This window comes from Bufo bufo, chromosome 9 (genome assembly GCF_905171765.1).
Source record: "Bufo bufo chromosome 9, aBufBuf1.1, whole genome shotgun sequence".
NCBI classification, from domain to species: domain Eukaryota; kingdom Metazoa; phylum Chordata; class Amphibia; order Anura; family Bufonidae; genus Bufo; species Bufo bufo.
The window spans coordinates 11,009,040-11,027,901 of record NC_053397.1 but is presented as its reverse complement, the minus strand read 5'-3'; the positions used below and the strand labels follow the sequence as shown (position 1 = coordinate 11,027,901).

Sequence of the window (18,862 nt, the reverse complement as noted above, 5' to 3'; positions counted from 1 at the left end):
TAAAGTTTATTACGTGTTGGTGAAAATAACCTTTAGTGCAGAAATGAAACGTAATGTTTTGAGTGGAGCACAGAAGAGGAAAAAGGCTGCAGAGGAGAAAGAGAAAATGTGCAAACTTCCAAAACTAACATCTTGGCTCAATCCAGGTGCAACGTCAGCCAGTAGTTCTGCTCCTCCAGATGTAGCATCCACATCTACATGCATTCAATTCCAGCAGAAATACCAATGGTATCATTACCTGATCCTACTGCTGGGGAAAATCCACAAGAGGAAATGCCCAATAAATATCGCCTTATTGATAATTTGCATTTTTATTCTAGTGCGTGATTGTGTAGACAGGGCCCCAGTGCACTGTATTGCCCGGGGGCCTATAATGCTCTTAAGATGGCACTGTGTGTGTGTATCTAATCCTATCCTGTGTGATACTGTCTGCTGAGCTGTGTATCTAATCCTATCCTGTGTGATACTGTCTGCTGAGCTGTGTATCTAATCCTACCCTGTGTGATACTGTCTGCTGAGCTGTGTATCTAATCCTACCCTGTGTGATACTGACTGCTGAGCTGTGTATCTAATCCTATCCTGTGTGATACGGTCTGCTGAGTTGTGTATCTAATCCTATCATGTGTGATACGGTCTGCTGAGCTATGTATCTAATCCTCTCCTGTGTGATACTGCCTGCTGAGCTGTGTATCTAATACTCTCCTGTGTGATACTGTCTGCTGAGCTGTGTATCTAATCCCATCATGTGTGATACTGTCTGCTGAGCTGTGTATCTAATCCTATCCTGTGTGATACTGTCTGCTGAGCTGTGTATCTAATCCTATCCTGTGTGATACTGTCTGCTGAGCTGTGTATCTAATCCTACCCTGTGTGATACTGTCTGCTGAGCTGTGTATCTAATCCTACCCTGTGTGATACTGACTGCTGAGCTGTGTATCTAATCCTATCCTGTGTGATACGGTCTGCTGAGTTGTGTATCTAATCCTATCATGTGTGATACGGTCTGATGAGCTGTGTATCTAATCCTCTCCTGTGTGATACTGCCTGCTGAGCTGTGTATCTAATACTCTCCTGTGTGATACTGTCTGCTGAGCTGTGTATCTAATCCCATCATGTGTGATACTGTCTGCTGAGCTGTGTATCTAATCCTATCCTGTGTGATACTGTCTGCTGAGCTGTGTATCTAATCCTATCATGTGTGATACTGTCTGCTGAGCTGTGTATCTAATCCTACCCTGTGTGATACTGACTGCTGAGCTGTGTATCTAATCCTATCCTGTGTGATACGGTCTGCTGAGTTGTGTATCTAATCCTATCATGTGTGATACGGTCTGATGAGCTGTGTATCTAATCCTCTCCTGTGTGATACTGCCTGCTGAGCTGTGTATCTAATACTCTCCTGTGTGATACTGTCTGCTGAGCTGTGTATCTAATCCCATCATGTGTGATACTGTCTGCTGAGCTGTGTATCTAATCCTATCCTGTGTGATACTGTCTGCTGAGCTGTGTATCTAATCCTATCCTGTGTGATACTGTCTGCTGAGCTGTGTATCTAATCCTCTCCTGTGTGATACTGTCTGCTGAACTGGGTATCTAATCCTACAGCCATGTCACGCTCCTCATCTGTCATTTGTGTTCTGTCGATATTTCCAGGACGCAGATTGATTGTCAGCGGGAGTGCAAGAGACGGAAAAACCTGTCACAGCAGACGGAGGGATGCGTCGCCCGTGGCAACCAGTGACCCCAGCTGCCATGTTGTATCCCCTGGGCGGTTGCTATGGGTGAGGCAATCACATACACATTTAAAGGGCACTTCCCACAAAACCCCAAAATGTGACAATTAATTGGGGAGACGTATTGGGCGGAATGTGCCAAAATTGTGGAGGAGACAGAGTCATAAAGTGCTCAAAATAAACATTACGCAGCCTTGGCGTCTGGGAAAGTTGAGTGACGACCCTACGACCCCGGTTATAGCCACAGCGGGCCCCCCGAGACTCGGCCTCGTTGCCCCCCCCCCGAGACTCGGCCTCGTTGACCCCCCCGAGACTCGGCCTCGTTGCCCCCCCCCGAGACTCGGCCTCGTTGCCCCCCCCCGAGACTCGGCCTCGTTGCCCCCCCCGAGACTCGGCCTCGTTGCCCCCACGGTCCCTCCCATGACAGAGGTTAGAAGATCTGAGAGACTGGCGGCACGTGAGGTTATCTGACAGTCTCTCTGTTTTCACTTGTTGCAGTGTTGTTGTTGGTAATGACCGCACCTCTTTTACCAGGTGCAGCTTGTGGTCATTACTGCTCCTCTATTTGGTCTGGACTCCCACTTCATACCATGCGGTTAATATTATCTGCCTGGAGTTGGAAGAGCTGGTGTGTGGTCCTCATCAGAGTTCCTGCTCATCCATTTTCTATTGAAGATAAGTGATCTTTGCTTTGTATTTTCTTGTTCTCATTGCTTGTTGTTTACTAGGCCTCAGGGAGACGCCGGTTCGTTGACCTGGAAAGGAACCAGTAGTCTTAGACCGTGTCACTACTCCTAGGGATTTTCAGGGTTTCTAGGGCCTAGGTTTCCGGTGTATGAATATTCCCACCTTCAGGGTCTATTCATACTGACAGGAGTCAGGGCCAGGTTTTCCCAGGTGGTCACCTGTTCCCTTTCCTTAGCATTGAGGCCTAGTTCCCGGGCATTTTCCTTCTGTGGTCCTTCTGGTGTTTATCGCCTCCTCCCTCTTTGTGACAGTTGCCCCAGAGACTCTGCCTCCTTTACAGTTCGGCTTCCAATACAATTTAGAAAATGAAAGCTGATCTCTGATTGGTTGCTGTGGGTCATGAGGCCAATTTTTTCATGGGAAGCTGGGCTTTGGGCCTACTTAGTGGGGGCGTCGCAATAGTAGGTGGTGTCACAATAGTAAGGGGCGTCGCAATACCAGACTGACGCAGAAGCCGCGTCATTCTCTGTAATCATAGGGCCTCATATGACGGGCGGCCATCTGTGTAGGAGGGGAGACCCTCTCTGCGTGACGACGCTTCGCTCTCCCACTCGACTGGAATGTGGTAATAAGCGCCGGTCACAATGCCGCCATTATTCCAGATGTCATGAAACACTGGAGGGACACAGTATGGAAGGAATGCCGGAACCAGTGATGACCCCGCAGTGAATCCCCCGACCCCCATACTGACCGTTATATGGGGTGAAACTGGGATATCAGTCTCTGGGGTCGCGCGCTTTCGTACATCCCTGTCGGAGGACGCCCCATTATGTAGAGGACGGAGCTGGTTACCATTCACTTCTATGGGAGCAGCACTGCAGTAACCGACTCCAACCACTACACAATGGATGGAGCTGTGTAGTAGCATATAAATGCTCTACTTGCTGTCAGTGAATTAAAACATTATATACATATGATCTCCCAGCTGAGGGGTGGTTACAGTTGGATCCAGTATAGACAATCTTCAGTGAGCAGCACAAATCTCTCCCCGGGCCGGCAGCTGTGCACTGTATACGGCCTGCAGTGTCCTGCTGTCCAGACCTGCAGCCTGTGAAACGGAGCAATCTGTTCAGGTACAGACTGTACAAATGTGGGAGCTGGAGGTAAGTGGCCTGCGCTGGAGGTAAGTGGCCTGCGCTGGAGGTAAGTGGCCTGCGCTGGAGGTAAGTGGCCTGCGCTGGAGGTAAGTGGCCTGCGCTGGAGGTAAGTGGCCTGCGCTGGAGGTAAGTGGCCTGCGCTGGAGGTAAGTGGCCTGCGCTGGAGGTAAGTGGCCTGCCCTGGAGGTAAGGGGTCTGCGCTGGAGGTAAGTGGCCTGCGCTGGAGGTAAGTGGCCTGTGCTGTAGGTAAGGGGCCTGCCCTGGAGGTAAGGGGTCTGCGCTGGAGGTAGGGAGCCTGCGCTGGAGGTAGGGAGCCTGCGCTGGAGGTAAGTGGCCTGCGCTGGAGGTAAGTGGCCTGCGCTGGAGGTAAGTGGCCTGCGCTGGAGGTAAGGGGTCTGCGCTGGAGGTAAGGGGTCTGCGCTGGAGGTAAGGGGTCTGCGCTGAAGGTAAGGGGCCTGCACTGGAGGTGAATGGTCTGCGCTAGAGGTAGGGAGCCTGCGCTGGAGGTAAGTGGCCTGCGCTGGAGGTAAGTGGCCTGCACTGCTCTTCCCAAATTTGTGTAAATCTTTGATATTTGGTCCTTATTAACCCAGTTTCTCCCATAGACAGGGGGTGTAGCTATAGGGGATGCAGAGGTAGCAGTCATAGCCAGACCCTGATAACCGGGGAGGCCTACAGGCCCACCAGTCACAGACCCCAGTATTGTCAATGGCTGAGGGTGAGGGGGCCCTGCTACTTATTTTACACTGGGGCCCGGCAGTTTCGGGGTGCACTGACACCATGTATATAGTTTCCAGTCTTCTCCTTCATGGCGACCCTGCCCCACCCAGACTCCCCTTTTATTTGTAATGTTCTCTTGACAGCCACATATTGCTCGTAAAAGGCCCTGAAATACTTCTCCACTCACAGCACAAGCTGCTTATTAACCATTTCTATCCCTCCTCTGCTCTTTGTTCTGACTTTTTAGTTTACGCCACATTTTAAAACCTATGGTTACCAAAAATCTTCTCCATTCACATCTAAAGCAACCAAGGTTCCACAGGGGGCTTTGTTTAATTTCTAAGGGGCCGTGTACGCAGCCTCCCTGCAAAACTCCGCCACAGTCCCTGTTACTTCTGGGCATCTCAGCTGCTAGAAGTAAAGCAGATTCTAACACTTGAATGAATCCCTATGCAGCAAAGGCTTATCCCCCTCCACCCTGTGGGACCCCAATTCATCTGAATGCTCCGTTATAAAGGGGGGGGGGGGGGGGGAGTGTAGAAGCCGCTCTGAATGACTGCTGCTGCCAGACAATAGGGACACTATGTGCTCAATGCCGCACATTAACAACTTCCCAGGCCCCCTGTCCTGCCCCGGAGGCATATCAATGAGGGAGAGCGTGAGGAGGGGGCGGCCAGTGGTGGGGGGCAAACCCTGTGCACTGGACATGGCGCAGGTGCCTGCCAAGTCCTCCAGTCATCCTCTCCTGATCAGTTGTAACAAAAATGTTATCTGTTCCTGGGAAAGCTGGATGGTGACCACATACGCTGCCATTACAGGTCACATGGGTGCTGTCACCCAGCTTTCCTGGCGCTGAGCAGATACAGTAAGGCCTTTCCGTGCATTGGGGACCGCAATTTGCACGGGCAACGTCCATGCGGCGGCCGGGACGGATCGAGACCCATTCAATTAGAATAAGTCCGTGATCTGTCCACACTGCAAAAAAATAGAACATATTCTATTTTTTTGCGGTGCGGAGGCGCGGACAGAAACACCGCTGAAGCACTCCGTAGTGCTTCCGTGGGGTTCCGTGCCTCCGTTCCGCACCGCAGCTCTGGATTGTGGACCCATTAAAGTGAATGGGTGCGCATCCGTAATGCAGGGAGCACACGGCCGGTGCCCGCATAGTGCAGGCCGCAATACAGCCACAGCCGGGCAACGGCCGTGTGCATGAGGCCTAAGAGATAGTCTATGCAGTGATACAGGAGCAGGGCAATCATCACATCAGATTTGCCATTCAAGTCTCTAGGAAAGCTGGGTGACAACCTGTTATTGAGCTGCAGAGGTGGCCATATTGGTTGTCAGCACCTTCGCCACCAATCAGCCTGTGTTTTTCTAGCACATGATAGAACAGAAGATGGAATTCTCCCCCTTTATAGCTCAGAGCGGAGAGAAGCGGTGACGGGGGCCGCCAGATAAAAGGGAGAGTTAGCTCCAGACCCCATATCGGGGTCACTGACCCTTCAACAGATTACGTAACGGGCACACAGCCGGGGTCTGGGCATGGAGAATGACTTGTACAAAGCCTGGAGGAGGCGATGACTGAGGAAATAGCAAAATCCTGCCGAGAAGTGACTCGGTTACCGCAAAAATAACGCACAACGTTTTAATCATAAGTCATCCCGTCCCACAAAGAGACCAAGCATCCGAGGATTAATCACTGTGCAGTGAAAAGTTCTGCAACTTTCTAATAGATGTTGTGTTTCAATTCCTCCACACTTCCAAAATCTCTGCTTGCTGTCAGCATGTGGAAGCATTCATTGTTTCTCCCTCTCCCCAAAAGGCTGAAACCTAGTTATAGCTATAATTGTATTCAGCCTAGATCATTCTCTTGTGTACATCCAGAGACTGAAAACCTGTGCAGACCTATTACTTTTCACAGCTGCGGGTTTGGTACAGCTGTAGCCAGTCTAGACAATCCTCTGTGAGCTAAATATGTCAGCAACACAAATCCCTTCCGGGTCCTGATGGTTTGATCCGATGTGTCGATCTAGAGTACAGGCCCTTTGTATCACAGAGGATTGACCAGACTGGATACAATGTATCAGTGCAGTAAAAATGGATCGATCTAGAGTCCAACATGTTTAGATCACAGAGGAATGACTAGACTGGATGCAACTGTAACAAACCCCCAGCTGCGAGAAGTAAGCAGCTGGATATACTGTAAATGATCATGTTCCCATTCACTGATGGCAAACAGAGATATTGAAACTGGTAGGGAAGAGGAGTGAAGTATAATAGAAGACTGCAGACCTTTCAATTATGCAGTGATTAAAGAGCTATTCTCATCTTCGATGTCACCACGTTATAATTGATGGGGGGTCTTGGACCCCTACAGACTCTGAGAATAAAAGGGGCTGCAGTGCTGAGTTAGCGATGCGTCCCGACCACCCTGCTGTGCAATGAGCTGTAACATATCCCCCTTAAAGTGAGTGGGGTCAGGTGCACAGAGCGGTGGTCGGGGCGTCCCTGTGCAGGGAAACCTTAGAAGGGGACGCAGCGCAAAATCAGTAGTGCAGCCTTGTCACTCCCAGGATCTGTGGGTCACAGAGGTCAAAGGCCCAATAATCATAAAGTGATGACATAACCTAGAGATATAACATGGGAATATCCCTTTAAGGCCTCATGCACACGACCGTATTTTGTTTCCTTGTCCGTTCCGTTTTTTTTGTGCATGTCTTATTTTTTTCTAGTTTGCTGACAAGGATAGGCATTATTACAATGGATCTGCAAAAATAACGGATCCGCAAAAAAAAAAAAACGGATGCCATACGGACGTCATCCGTTTTTTTTTGGGGCGGATCAGCAATTTGTGGACCGCAAAACACATGCGGTCGTGTGCATGAGTCCTAAGGCTACTTTTACATCAGCGTTTTGGCATTCCGGCTTTGAGATCCAGCAGAGGATCGCAAAACCGGGCCCAAATAGGTTCTGTTTAGGGCCCATGTATTGTGAACGAGGTATGATCCGTTCAGGATGCAGTCCGTTCTGTGACCGCTGCAACCTGTGGTTTTGTGTCCGGTCATCGAAATGGAACAAACTGGATCCAATGTCAGTCAGTGGTGCCAGATCCGGGTTTTTTTCGGATCCTAAAAAAACTGATCAGTCTCCCATTGAATACATTGTTTGTAGTGACGGTTTCAGGTTGTTCCATTTCGATTTAACCCAACCGCATCCTAATGGAACGGATGCATCCTGACGTGTTATATCAGACGCAACCGTTTTGGTCCAAAGCGCAGATGTGAAAATAGCCTAAGCGTACATAAAGCTAGGAGCCCCTTCTAACCCCCGGACTGCTGTGCTATAGGCCCCTATAGGTGGATACATAAGGGCTGCTCGGTCCTCGCATCCCTCTGTAGAGTCGCCCAGTAGGTGACGGCTCTGGAGCAGCGCTCCTCTCCTCCTGACATTAGCATTCATCCCCAGCTCCTTGTCTGTTGCTTCAATGACTTATTATTGCGGGCCTGGCTGAGCAGCGGCGGGGAAGAGGCTCCGCACATGAGCAGAATGAGCACTTTGTCTTGGTTTCCCAGCATTTCTTATTCACCGCACGCTGCGTAATTCTGCTTCAAACACATCGAAACAAGGAGACGACAAAACTCAATCACGACTCATCCACCGATGCTGCGCCCTTCCCCCCCCCCCCCCCCCCCCCTCCGGGAAAGAGTCATTTATAGCACAACTACCACAATGAAGATGTGTAACAGTACATGATGGGGGATGTAGTCCTGCATTGTTCTCAGAGACTGTATCACACATGGTAGGATTAGATACAGCAGGCAGCATTACATATGAAATGATTAGATACACAGCTCAGAAGATTATATCACGCATGACAGGCTTAGATACACCGCTCAGAAGACAGTATCACACATGACAGAATTTGATACAGTGAATCACAAACAGCATTTTACACAGTATCACGAACTATGGACTTAGATACACTGGCTCAGAAGGCAGTATCACGGACTATGGACTTAGATACACTGGCTCAGCAGGCAGTATCACGGACTATGGACCTAGATACACTGGCTCAGAAGGCAGGATCACGGACTATGGACTTAGATACACTGGCTCAGCAGGCAGTATCACAGACTATGGACTTAGATACACTGGCTCATTAGTTATACAGGTGCATATTGTTAGAACTGATCCCATAAAATCCACTCACCTCGCCAGTGACACAGTTGTCCTTATTAACCCCTTGTTTTCTAGAGCTTCTCTCAGTATGGAGCCAATTACATTGCTTCACTTGAATCCATCTCCAGGCCAGCCCTAAATTCCGAAACCCCAGGAAACATCTGCAGCCTTTGGAGGGTCTCGGCTCATTCACTGGCTCCGCTGTAAATTCCGCTTTAGGCTCAGTGTATGCCAGTGAAATCCCGCACTCGCTGAGCTCCCAAAATAAACAGCTTGGGTCACACAGATGACGCGCAGCCTTCTGTCCAAACAGCGGGACAGCGCCGTGTAGCACTTTAAACACGGCACCAGGGTGCACACCGAACTGCGCAATATTCACGCCACATAACAACATGTAACTATATTGTACTGTAATTTACTGATCCGTTCCCCTCCAGGAGGGCGGGATTTAACATTCTTTTTGACCGTCCATGCCTTTTTAATTAATGCAGTGAACATCTGATTACAGGGATTTTTCGGGATTTTAATATTGATCTATCCTCAGGATAGGTCATCAATAGTAAACATCCCAGAAAACCTTTAATTTCAAAATAATTTCTGTTTAGAAGTTATACTTTCAAAACAAAGTTAAATGATAAAAATCTTTCTGCCTGCAGCCACCACTAGAGGGAGCTCACTGCATATAGATTATACAGCCACCACTAGAGGGAGCTCACTACATACAGATTATACAGCCACCACTAGAGGGAGCTCCCTACATACAGATTATACAGCCACCACTAGAGGGAGCTCGCTGCATACAGATTATACAGTCACCACTAGAGGGAGCTCGCTACATACAGATTATACAGCTACCACTAGGGGGAGCTCACTACATATAGATCATATAGCCACCACTAGGGGGAGCTCACTACATACAGATTATACAGTCACCACTAGAGGGAGCTCACTACATACAGATTATACAGCCACCACTAGAGGGAGCTCACTATATACAGATTATACAGCCACCACTAGGCAGAGCTCACTACATACAGATTATACAGCCACCACTAGGGGAAGCTCACTACATATAGATCATATAGCCACCACTGGGCAGAGCTCACTACATACAGATTATACAGCCACCATTAGGGGGAGCTCACTACATACAGAATTTACAGCCACCACTTGAGGGAGCTCACTACATACAGATTATACAGCCACCACTAGGGGGAGCTCACTGCATACAGATTATACAGCCACCACTAGAGGGAGCTCACTACATACAGATTATACAGCCACCACTAGAGGGAGCTCACTACATACAGATTATACAGCCACCACTAGAGGGAGCTCACTACATACAGATTATACAGCCACCACTAGAGGGAGCTCACTACATACAGATTATACAGCCACCACTAGAGGGAGCTCACTACATACAGATTATACAGCCACCACTAGAGGGAGCTCACTACATACAGATTATACAGCCACCACTAGAGGGAGCTCACTACATACAGATTATACAGCCACCACTAGAGGGAGCTCACTACATACAGATTATACAGCTACCACTAGAGGGAGCTCACTACATACAGATTATACAGCCACCACTAGAGGGAGCTCACTACATACAGATTATACAGCCACCACTAGAGGGAGCTCACTACATACAGATTATACAACCACCACTATGGGGGACCTCACTACATACATATTATACAGCCACCACTAGGGGAGCTCACTATATACAGATTATACAGCCACCACTAGAGGGAGCTCACTATATACAGATTATACAGCCATCACTAGGGGGAGCTCACTACATACAGATTATATAGCCACCACTACAGGGAGCTCACTACATACAGATTATACAGCCACCACTAGAGGGAGCTCACTACATAAAGATTATACAGCCACCACTAGAGGGAGCTCACTACATACAGATTATACAGCCACCACTAGAGGGAGCTCACTACATACAGATTATACAGCCACCACTAGAGGGAGCTCACTACATACAGATTATACAGCCACCATTAGGGGGAGCTCACTACATACAGATTATACAGCCACCACTAGAGGGAGATCACTACATAAAGATTATACAGCCACCACTAGAGGGAGCTCACTACATACAGATTATACAGCCACCACTAGAGGGATCTCACTACATACAGATTATACAGCCACCACTAGAGGGAGCTCACTACATACAGATTATACAGCCACCACTAGAGGGAGCTCACTACATACAGATTATACAGCCACCACTAGAGGGAGATCACTACATAAAGATTATACAGCCACCACTAGAGGGAGCTCACTACATACAGATTATACAGCCACCACTAGAGGGAGCTCACTACATACAGATTATACAGCCACCACTAGAGGGAGCTCACTACATACAGATTATACAGCTACCACTAGAGGGAGCTCACTACATACAGATTATACAGCCACCACTAGAGGGAGCTCACTACATACAGATTATACAGCCACCACTAGAGGGAGCTCACTACATACAGATTATACAACCACCACTATGGGGGACCTCACTACATACATATTATACAGCCACCACTAGGGGAGCTCACTATATACAGATTATACAGCCACCACTAGAGGGAGCTCACTATATACAGATTATACAGCCATCACTAGGGGGAGCTCACTACATACAGATTATATAGCCACCACTACAGGGAGCTCACTACATACAGATTATACAGCCACCACTAGAGGGAGCTCACTACATAAAGATTATACAGCCACCACTAGAGGGAGCTCACTACATACAGATTATACAGCCACCACTAGAGGGAGCTCACTACATACAGATTATACAGCCACCACTAGAGGGAGCTCACTACATACAGATTATACAGCCACCATTAGGGGGAGCTCACTACATACAGATTATACAGCCACCACTAGAGGGAGATCACTACATAAAGATTATACAGCCACCACTAGAGGGAGCTCACTACATACAGATTATACAGCCACCACTAGAGGGATCTCACTACATACAGATTATACAGCCACCACTAGAGGGAGCTCACTACATACAGATTATACAGCCACCACTAGAGGGAGCTCACTACATACAGATTATACAGCCACCACTAGAGGGAGATCACTACATAAAGATTATACAGCCACCACTAGAGGGAGCTCACTACATACAGATTATACAGCCACCACTAGAGGGAGCTCACTACATACAGATTATACAGCCACCACTAGAGGGAGCTCACTACATACAGATTATACAGCCACCACTTGGGGGCATTCCCTGCACACTGTTTATACAGTTCTCATAGTATTTAAAGACCCCCCCCCCCATAGTGGAGGGTATTGGCAGAAAAAAAATACTAGGTAATGGCTGTATGAAAGGAAACAGGGGTTTTGGAGCTATGCCCATAGCTTTATAACCATATATAAATGAATCAGCACAGGCTTATTGCCCTATTTAAATAGGAAACAAAAGTACAATTTATGAATCACTATTTAGCTGTTTTCAAGATCTCTGGTTGCTGTCAGACAATGCGAGACTGGTCAGATTGCCAATTTGGGCCTGATTCATACTAGTACGTATGGCAGCGTGCTTCACAGTTGGCTGTTTTGTGGGTTCTGCCAGTAACAATATTGCTGCACATGAGAGAGGAGCTGATTATAGACAGGAGAGCAGTGCATGAAGATATGAATGCAGTGACTAGAGTCGTCTCGGGAGGAGAATGCAGCCACTGAGGACAGCAGTGTAATGAATGGGAAGGATACAGCGAAATAGTTATATATATATACACACTCACTCCCCTAAAGAATTATTAGTGCCCCCATACTAATACGGTGTTGGACCCCCTTTTGCCTTCAGAACTGCCTTAATTCTACGTGGCATTGATTCCACAAGGTGCTGATAGCATTCTTTAGAAATGTTGGCCCATATTGATAGGATAGCATCTTGCAGTTGATGGAGATTTGAGGGATGCACATCCAGGGCACGAAGCTCCCGTTCCACCACATCCCAAAGATGCTCTATTGGGTTGAGATCTGGTGACTGTGGGGCCATTTTAGTACAGTGAACTCATTGTCATGTTCAAGAAACCAATGTGAGATAATTGGAGCTTTGTGACATGGTGCATTATCCTGCTGGAAGTAGCCATCAGAGGATGGATACATGTTCTCATTCTGTTTACGCCAAATTCAGACTCTACCATTTGAATGTCTCAACAGAAATCGAGACTCATCAGACCAGGCAACATTTTTCCAGTCTTCAACAGTCCAGTTTTGGTGAGCTCGTGCCAATTGTAGCCTCTTTTTCCTATTTGTAGTGGAGATGAGTGGTACCCGGTGGGGTCTTCTGCTGTTGTAGCCCATCCGCCTCAAGGTTGTGCTTGTTGTGGCTTCACAAATGCTTTGCTGCAGACCTCGGTTGTAACGAGTGGTTATTTCAGTCAACGTTGCTCTTCTATCAGCTTGAATCAGTCGGCCCATTCTCCTCTGACCTCTAGCATCCACAAGGCATGTTCGCCCACAGGACGGCCGCATACTGGATGTTTTTCCCTTTTCACACCATTCTTTGTAAACCCTAGAAATGGTTGTGCGTGAAAATCCCAGTAACTGAGCAGATTGTGAAATACTCAGACCGGCCCGTCTGGCACCAACAACCATGTCACACTCAAAACTGCTTAAATCACCTTTCTTTCCCATTCTGACATTCAGTTTGGAGTTCAGGAGATTGTCTTGACCAGGACCACCCCCCTAAATGCATCGAAGCAACTGCCATGTGATTGGTTGACTAGAGAATTGCATTAATGAGAAATAGAACAGGTGTTCCTAATAATTCTTTAGGTGAGTGTATATTATTATTATTTTTTTTATTATTATTATTATTTTATTATTGATTTTCGTGCATGCACCACATGTATGTGTATATCTTTGGAGCTGCATGACCTGCCTGTAAGGATGCAGTGACAGGAGATGACAATGCAGTGGATGAAAAACATGGGGTAATGAGGATGCAGTGAACTACATGCAGTGGCTAGAAATCAGGATGCAGTGGATGATGAGTATGAAGTGACAGGGGGTGAGGGGAGAAGTCATCACAGAAAAGATGCAGTGATCAGGGATGATACAGAAAGGATATGCAGCGATGCAGGGTCTACATGCAGTGACCAGATGATGCAGTGCATGAGAAACATGCAGGGCTTATATGCAGTGAGGGGAAGTGTGACAGCAAAGACTACATATAAGAATGCAGTGACCAGATATGAGTGCATGTAGAGGGTGTAGCATTAACTGTATGCAGCGACTAGACATGGATGCATGCAGTAGATGAGAAGCATGCAGTGACTAGTGATGAGTTGAGTGAATAGGCCTTAATTACAGATGAAGGTGACGCAGCTACTACATGCAGTGTTTGGAGATGAGGATGCAGAAGGCTACATGCAGTGATGCATTATATGAGTAGCATGCAGTGACATAAGGGAGGGAGCAGTAAGTCCATGCAGTGCATGAAGATGATGCAGAAGGCTACATGCAGTGCCTGGAGATGAGGATGCAGAAGGCTACATGCAGTGACTGGAGATGAGGATGCAGAAGGCTACATGCAGTGACTGGAGATGAGGATGCAGAAGGCTACATGCAGTGCCTGGAGATGAGGATGCAGAAGGCTACATGCAGTGCCTGGAGATGAGGATGCAGAAGGCTACATGCAGTGACTGGAGATGAGGATGCAGAAGGCTACATGCAGTGCCTGGAGATGAGGATGCAGAAGGCTACATGCAGTGCCTGGAGATGAGGATGCAGAAGGCTACATGCAGTGACTGGAGATGAGGATGCAGAAGGCTACATGCAGTGACTGGAGATGAGGATGCAGAAGGCTACATGCAGTGACTGGAGATGAGGATGCAGAAGGCTACATGCAGTGCCTGGAGATGAGGATGCAGAAGGCTACATGCAGTGACTGGAGATGAGGATGCAGAAGGCTACAATCAGTGATGCATCAGATGAGTAGCATGCAGTGACATAAGGGAGGGAGCAGTGAGTCCTGCAGTGAGTGCACTGGCTGAGGGTGTCCAGCAGCAGCACATCTCGTCGGAGGAGCTGGGAGGAGCCGGTGACGTGCAGCCTCAATTCAACCCTGCAGCAGCGAGAAAAGAAAGAAGGAGAAAAGGAAAACAATCGGTGCGCAGCCCCCGTGCAGAGCGATGTGCGCCAGGCGGCTCTGCAGGTGATCTCCCCGGCCGGGCGGAGGGGATCTCCCGGGGATCCACTGCACGGAATCTCCGGGCACCCAGCCGGGCAGCATCATGTCCAGGTTCAAGAAGGACAAGGAGATCATCGCTGACTATGAGAACCAGGTGAAAGGTAAGTGCCTGCTCCCCGGGGGCGTCATCAGGGGCCCCCTGCAGTGTGGGCATCCCTGTGCCAGTGCACTTGTGCTGGGTGAGACTGGCGCTGCAATGCAGCTGTGCAGCAACCCAGGAGGATCAGCTCCACGAGAGGCTGCAGTCGCCTGTATTGTCTCCCTTCACATGGTCATTGTCCAGGCCCTGGCTGCAGGGTGAGCTATGGGGGCTGCTCTCTACTTGGCTCAGCTCCAGACCACAAACTTTCCCTGCACCCCCCTCTAGCCCCCCAGCAGCCCCCTCCCCTGCCCACCTTGATTACAGTCACATGCTGCCTGCCCATATAGAGTAGGTCAGGTTACAGAGCTGGGCAGTGCCCCCCAGTGCCCATCCCCACCCTGCATTGCCTGATACAATGTATCTGGTAACCTTGTCTCCATACATGTGCACTGGAAGTAACACAATATTTGGGGGCCACACCCATGCACTGCGCGTGTTATTCCAGTCTGTGGCCGCGGACAATACGGAGAGACGCTCTCATCGCCGCCGGCCGAGGTCTCCTGTATCTCTGCTGTTTGTTTCCCTGCCTGCAGTGCTAGGTCATGTGATCTGCAGGGTTGTACAATGTAACCTGGTGTCAGTCCACACTGCCTCAGTTCTGGAGGTCGGTGGCATCTGGTAAACATGTCATGTCCGTTCTGACTGGACGCAGAGGACGCGTCGTTTCATCAGATCGGTGGCGGATTGTTGTGCTGGGTGTTTGGATCAACTAAGACGTCTTGGCAGTAGTGGATCATCTTAAGGTAGACCGGCCGGGTCGGAGTGGCCCACCAGAGTACTAGAGGATCCTGCAGTGGGCCCCGGCTCTTGTACCGTAGTGGGCCCCAAAGATCCAAACACTTGGCTACGTTTGGTGCCATTTACTTTTCTCTAGGGTGTATTTCTTATTTATTCAAAACGTATTAAACTTTATTGATGATGTGGGGGTTGGACCTCGAGAAGAATTTCCTCTGGTGGGTCCAAGGAACTCCAGTCCGACACTGGACAGGTGTTAACTCTTGCAGGGCCACAGCTGCGGTGCAGCGGTCAATAGAAACCGCGTGCAAACATGACAGCCGTGCTCCATAGAAGTCAGTGGAAATTGGAGGCGACCATGACAGTTGTGCTCCTACTGGCATCTGTTGGGGGAGCTTAAAGGGGTTTTTCTAGATTTTGATACCGATGACCTATCTTCTGATCGGTGGGGGTCTGACACCAGGGACCCCCTCTGATCAGCTGTTTGAGAAGGCACCGGCGCGCCAGTGATCGCCGCAGCCTTCGCCAAGCACAGCACCGTACATTGCATAGCGGCTGTGCTTGGTATCACAGCTCAGCCCCATTCACTTCCATGGGACTGTGCTGTACCTAGGCCACGTGACTGATGACGGTGACGTCACTGGCCTAGAGAAGGCCGCGGAGCTACTGCGAGTCCCAGGCGTTGGACCCCCACCGATCAGATACTGATGACTAGAGATGAGCGAATCGACTTCTTAGATAATCAAATCGGTTTCATTCGAAGTCAATTCGCTCATCCCTAATCCTGAGTATAGGTCATCAGTATCAAAATCTCAGAAAACCCCTTTAACAGACTCGAAACGCGTTGCTTCATTTATCTGGAATTGAGCAAAATCTTGGCATTTCTCACCTATAGCTGCTAAATAGTAAACGCCTTTTAAAGGGGTTGTCCATTTCAGAAAACACTCACTTCCATATAAACTTTTTGGGTGTCCTGAGTTATTAGAGACGGGTCCCCTGTCTCAGCCAGAGTAGAGCGCTGCTACAAAGAGCGTCTCCCCCTCTGGAGGACCTGTCCTGTCCTGTGTTACACAGACAAGCCATTGATATGAAGGAGCACTTTGCAGTACTTCATTTCACCCGCGGTGGCGCTGCAGGGAAATTCAACACTTGCTGCTCGGTTTCATCAGATCCCTGGGGGTCCCAGGAGGGGGCAGCTGGTGACCTCCCTTGTAAAAAGTTGGGATTGGGTCAGCAAACTTTGCATTCCAGCTGTTGTTAAACTACAACTCCCAGCATGCACACTTGCTTGGCTTTTCTTGATATTCCCACAGACGTAAATGGAGGATGCTGGGAGTTGTAGTTTCAGAAGAGCCGGAGGTTATTGATCCCTGGGATAGAAGCCAAGGAAAAACTAGGGTCTAACACAGGAGTGCGGTGCAGATGGGCACCACCATAAAGCCCACATGGGTTGTCATTGGGCGGAGGTCCGCAGATCGATTTGCCATTCAGAACGGTAGAAAAGCCATAGCTGAGCCTGTGCAGACCAGGGACCACCTAGAAGGACATCGCAAGAAAGGCCCCTGTCCCCTTCCGTTAGCTAAAATACCCTAGAAACGCCAAGAAATTATGTCATCGGTCCCAGTGACAACTATTCCACCATCGGCCCAGAACCGTTATAAGGCTGAATTCACACATGCAGTTTTTGGTGCAGTTTTGAGGCAAAGCCTGGAAGGGGGGGTGGGGGGGCAAAGGAATGGCAAATATAAGGGAAAGAATTCCACTTCTGGCTTTGACAAAAAAAACGGCATCATAAAGCCTTATGCACACGACCGTATTTTGTTTCCGTATCCGTTCCATTTTTTTTGCGGATAGGATGGGTCTGCAAAAATGGGTTCGCAAAAAAACGCGGACAGCACACTGTGTGCTGTCCGCATCAGTATGTCCGTTCCGTTGCTACGCCCAAAAAAATAGTACGTCCTATTTTTTTCTAGTTTGCGGACAAGATTAGGCATTATTATAGAGGATCCTCAAAAAAAAAACGGATCCGCAAAAAATTGCAATTGCAATTTGCGGACCGCAAAACACATACGGTCATGTGCATGAGGCCTAAACTGCATGATTCTGTAGGATGGGGGCACCCACAAAATGCTGATCCAGAGGCGTCCATGACTCCCATTCACCTGTATAGAGCGTGTCGGGGGGGTCTCTTCACAGACACGGGGGATCCCCCAGCCGCCAGACCACCCCCAGTCCAGTCATACAAACCCATTGGTAGAAAACCCCTTTAATATGCCCCCCCCCCCCCATATGTTCTATATCAGGATCAGTGGTCAGCAACCGCCGACACTTCAGCTGTTGGGAAACTACAACTCCCAGCATGCACATTTGCTCGGCAACACCTATGTAAGTGAGTGGAGCACGCTGGGAGTTGTGGAGTGCCGGAGGTTGCTGACCCCTGTTTTACAGGAGGAAGATGAACATTTAAAGTGAAGGGGTCCCTGGTCCGCGGTGGGTGCAGCCATTTAGCGGTGTAATCAATACTAATGACGCTCGGGCAGACGCATTAGTGCAGCGCGCAGACAATCCGCAGGCCGCTCGGATGCGCTTGTTGCGGACTGATTCATTTGTATATCTCTAGGACTGGCACCCGGGGACAAATAATCCCGGTTTTAGTTGATGGTGTCTGCCTGGGGGGGGGAGGCGGCTGCAGGTTTATCTGGTGTATCCCGTCAGTGTCCTCGCTGCTGACCATTCTGTAATCCAGACCGCTGCTGGATTATCAGATGTATGTATAGATGCATAGTGACATCACGTCCTCAGGTGACGTATAAGGATCTGGTAATGGTTAGGGTTCATGCACACAAACGTATTTTTTGTCGGTTCTGTTTTTTTTGCGGAACCATTCACTTTAATGAGGCTGCAAAACCCAGAAATGACTCCGTTCCGTGTTCCGCAAAAAAAATGTCCAATTATTGTCCACATTCCGGAGATGGATAGATAGGACTGTTCTGTTAGGGGCCGCCATTCCATTTCATTCCAAAATGCGGAATGAATACAGCCTGTATCCGTGTTTTGCAGATCCACAATTTGCGGACTGCAAAACATCCAACGGTCGTGTGCATGAGCTCTTAGTCTTAGTCTTAGTCTTAGTCTTTTTTTTTTTTTGAGATTCTGAATTATCAGTTTTGTGTCGGATTATCAGATAGATATTTGATCTGAGAACTGATGTAATAACCTCGACACCAAGGCTGGCTGCAGCTATGAT

General features: G+C 48.8%; 1 protein-coding gene across 2 annotated transcripts in view; it reads left to right on the top strand.

Annotated features, from left to right (window-relative positions):
* Positions 1-14,619: 14,619 nt before the first annotated feature.
* SRGAP3 (SLIT-ROBO Rho GTPase activating protein 3) overlaps positions 14,620-18,862 on the top strand; it is an 87,684-nt gene continuing 83,441 nt past the window's right edge. For both annotated transcript variants that reach the window (XM_040407230.1, XM_040407228.1), the window contains exon 1: positions 14,620-14,839. In XM_040407230.1, the coding sequence (XP_040263164.1) occupies positions 14,782-14,839 (58 nt within the window). In that variant the 5' untranslated portion in view covers positions 14,620-14,781. The remainder of the gene's footprint in view (positions 14,840-18,862) is intronic.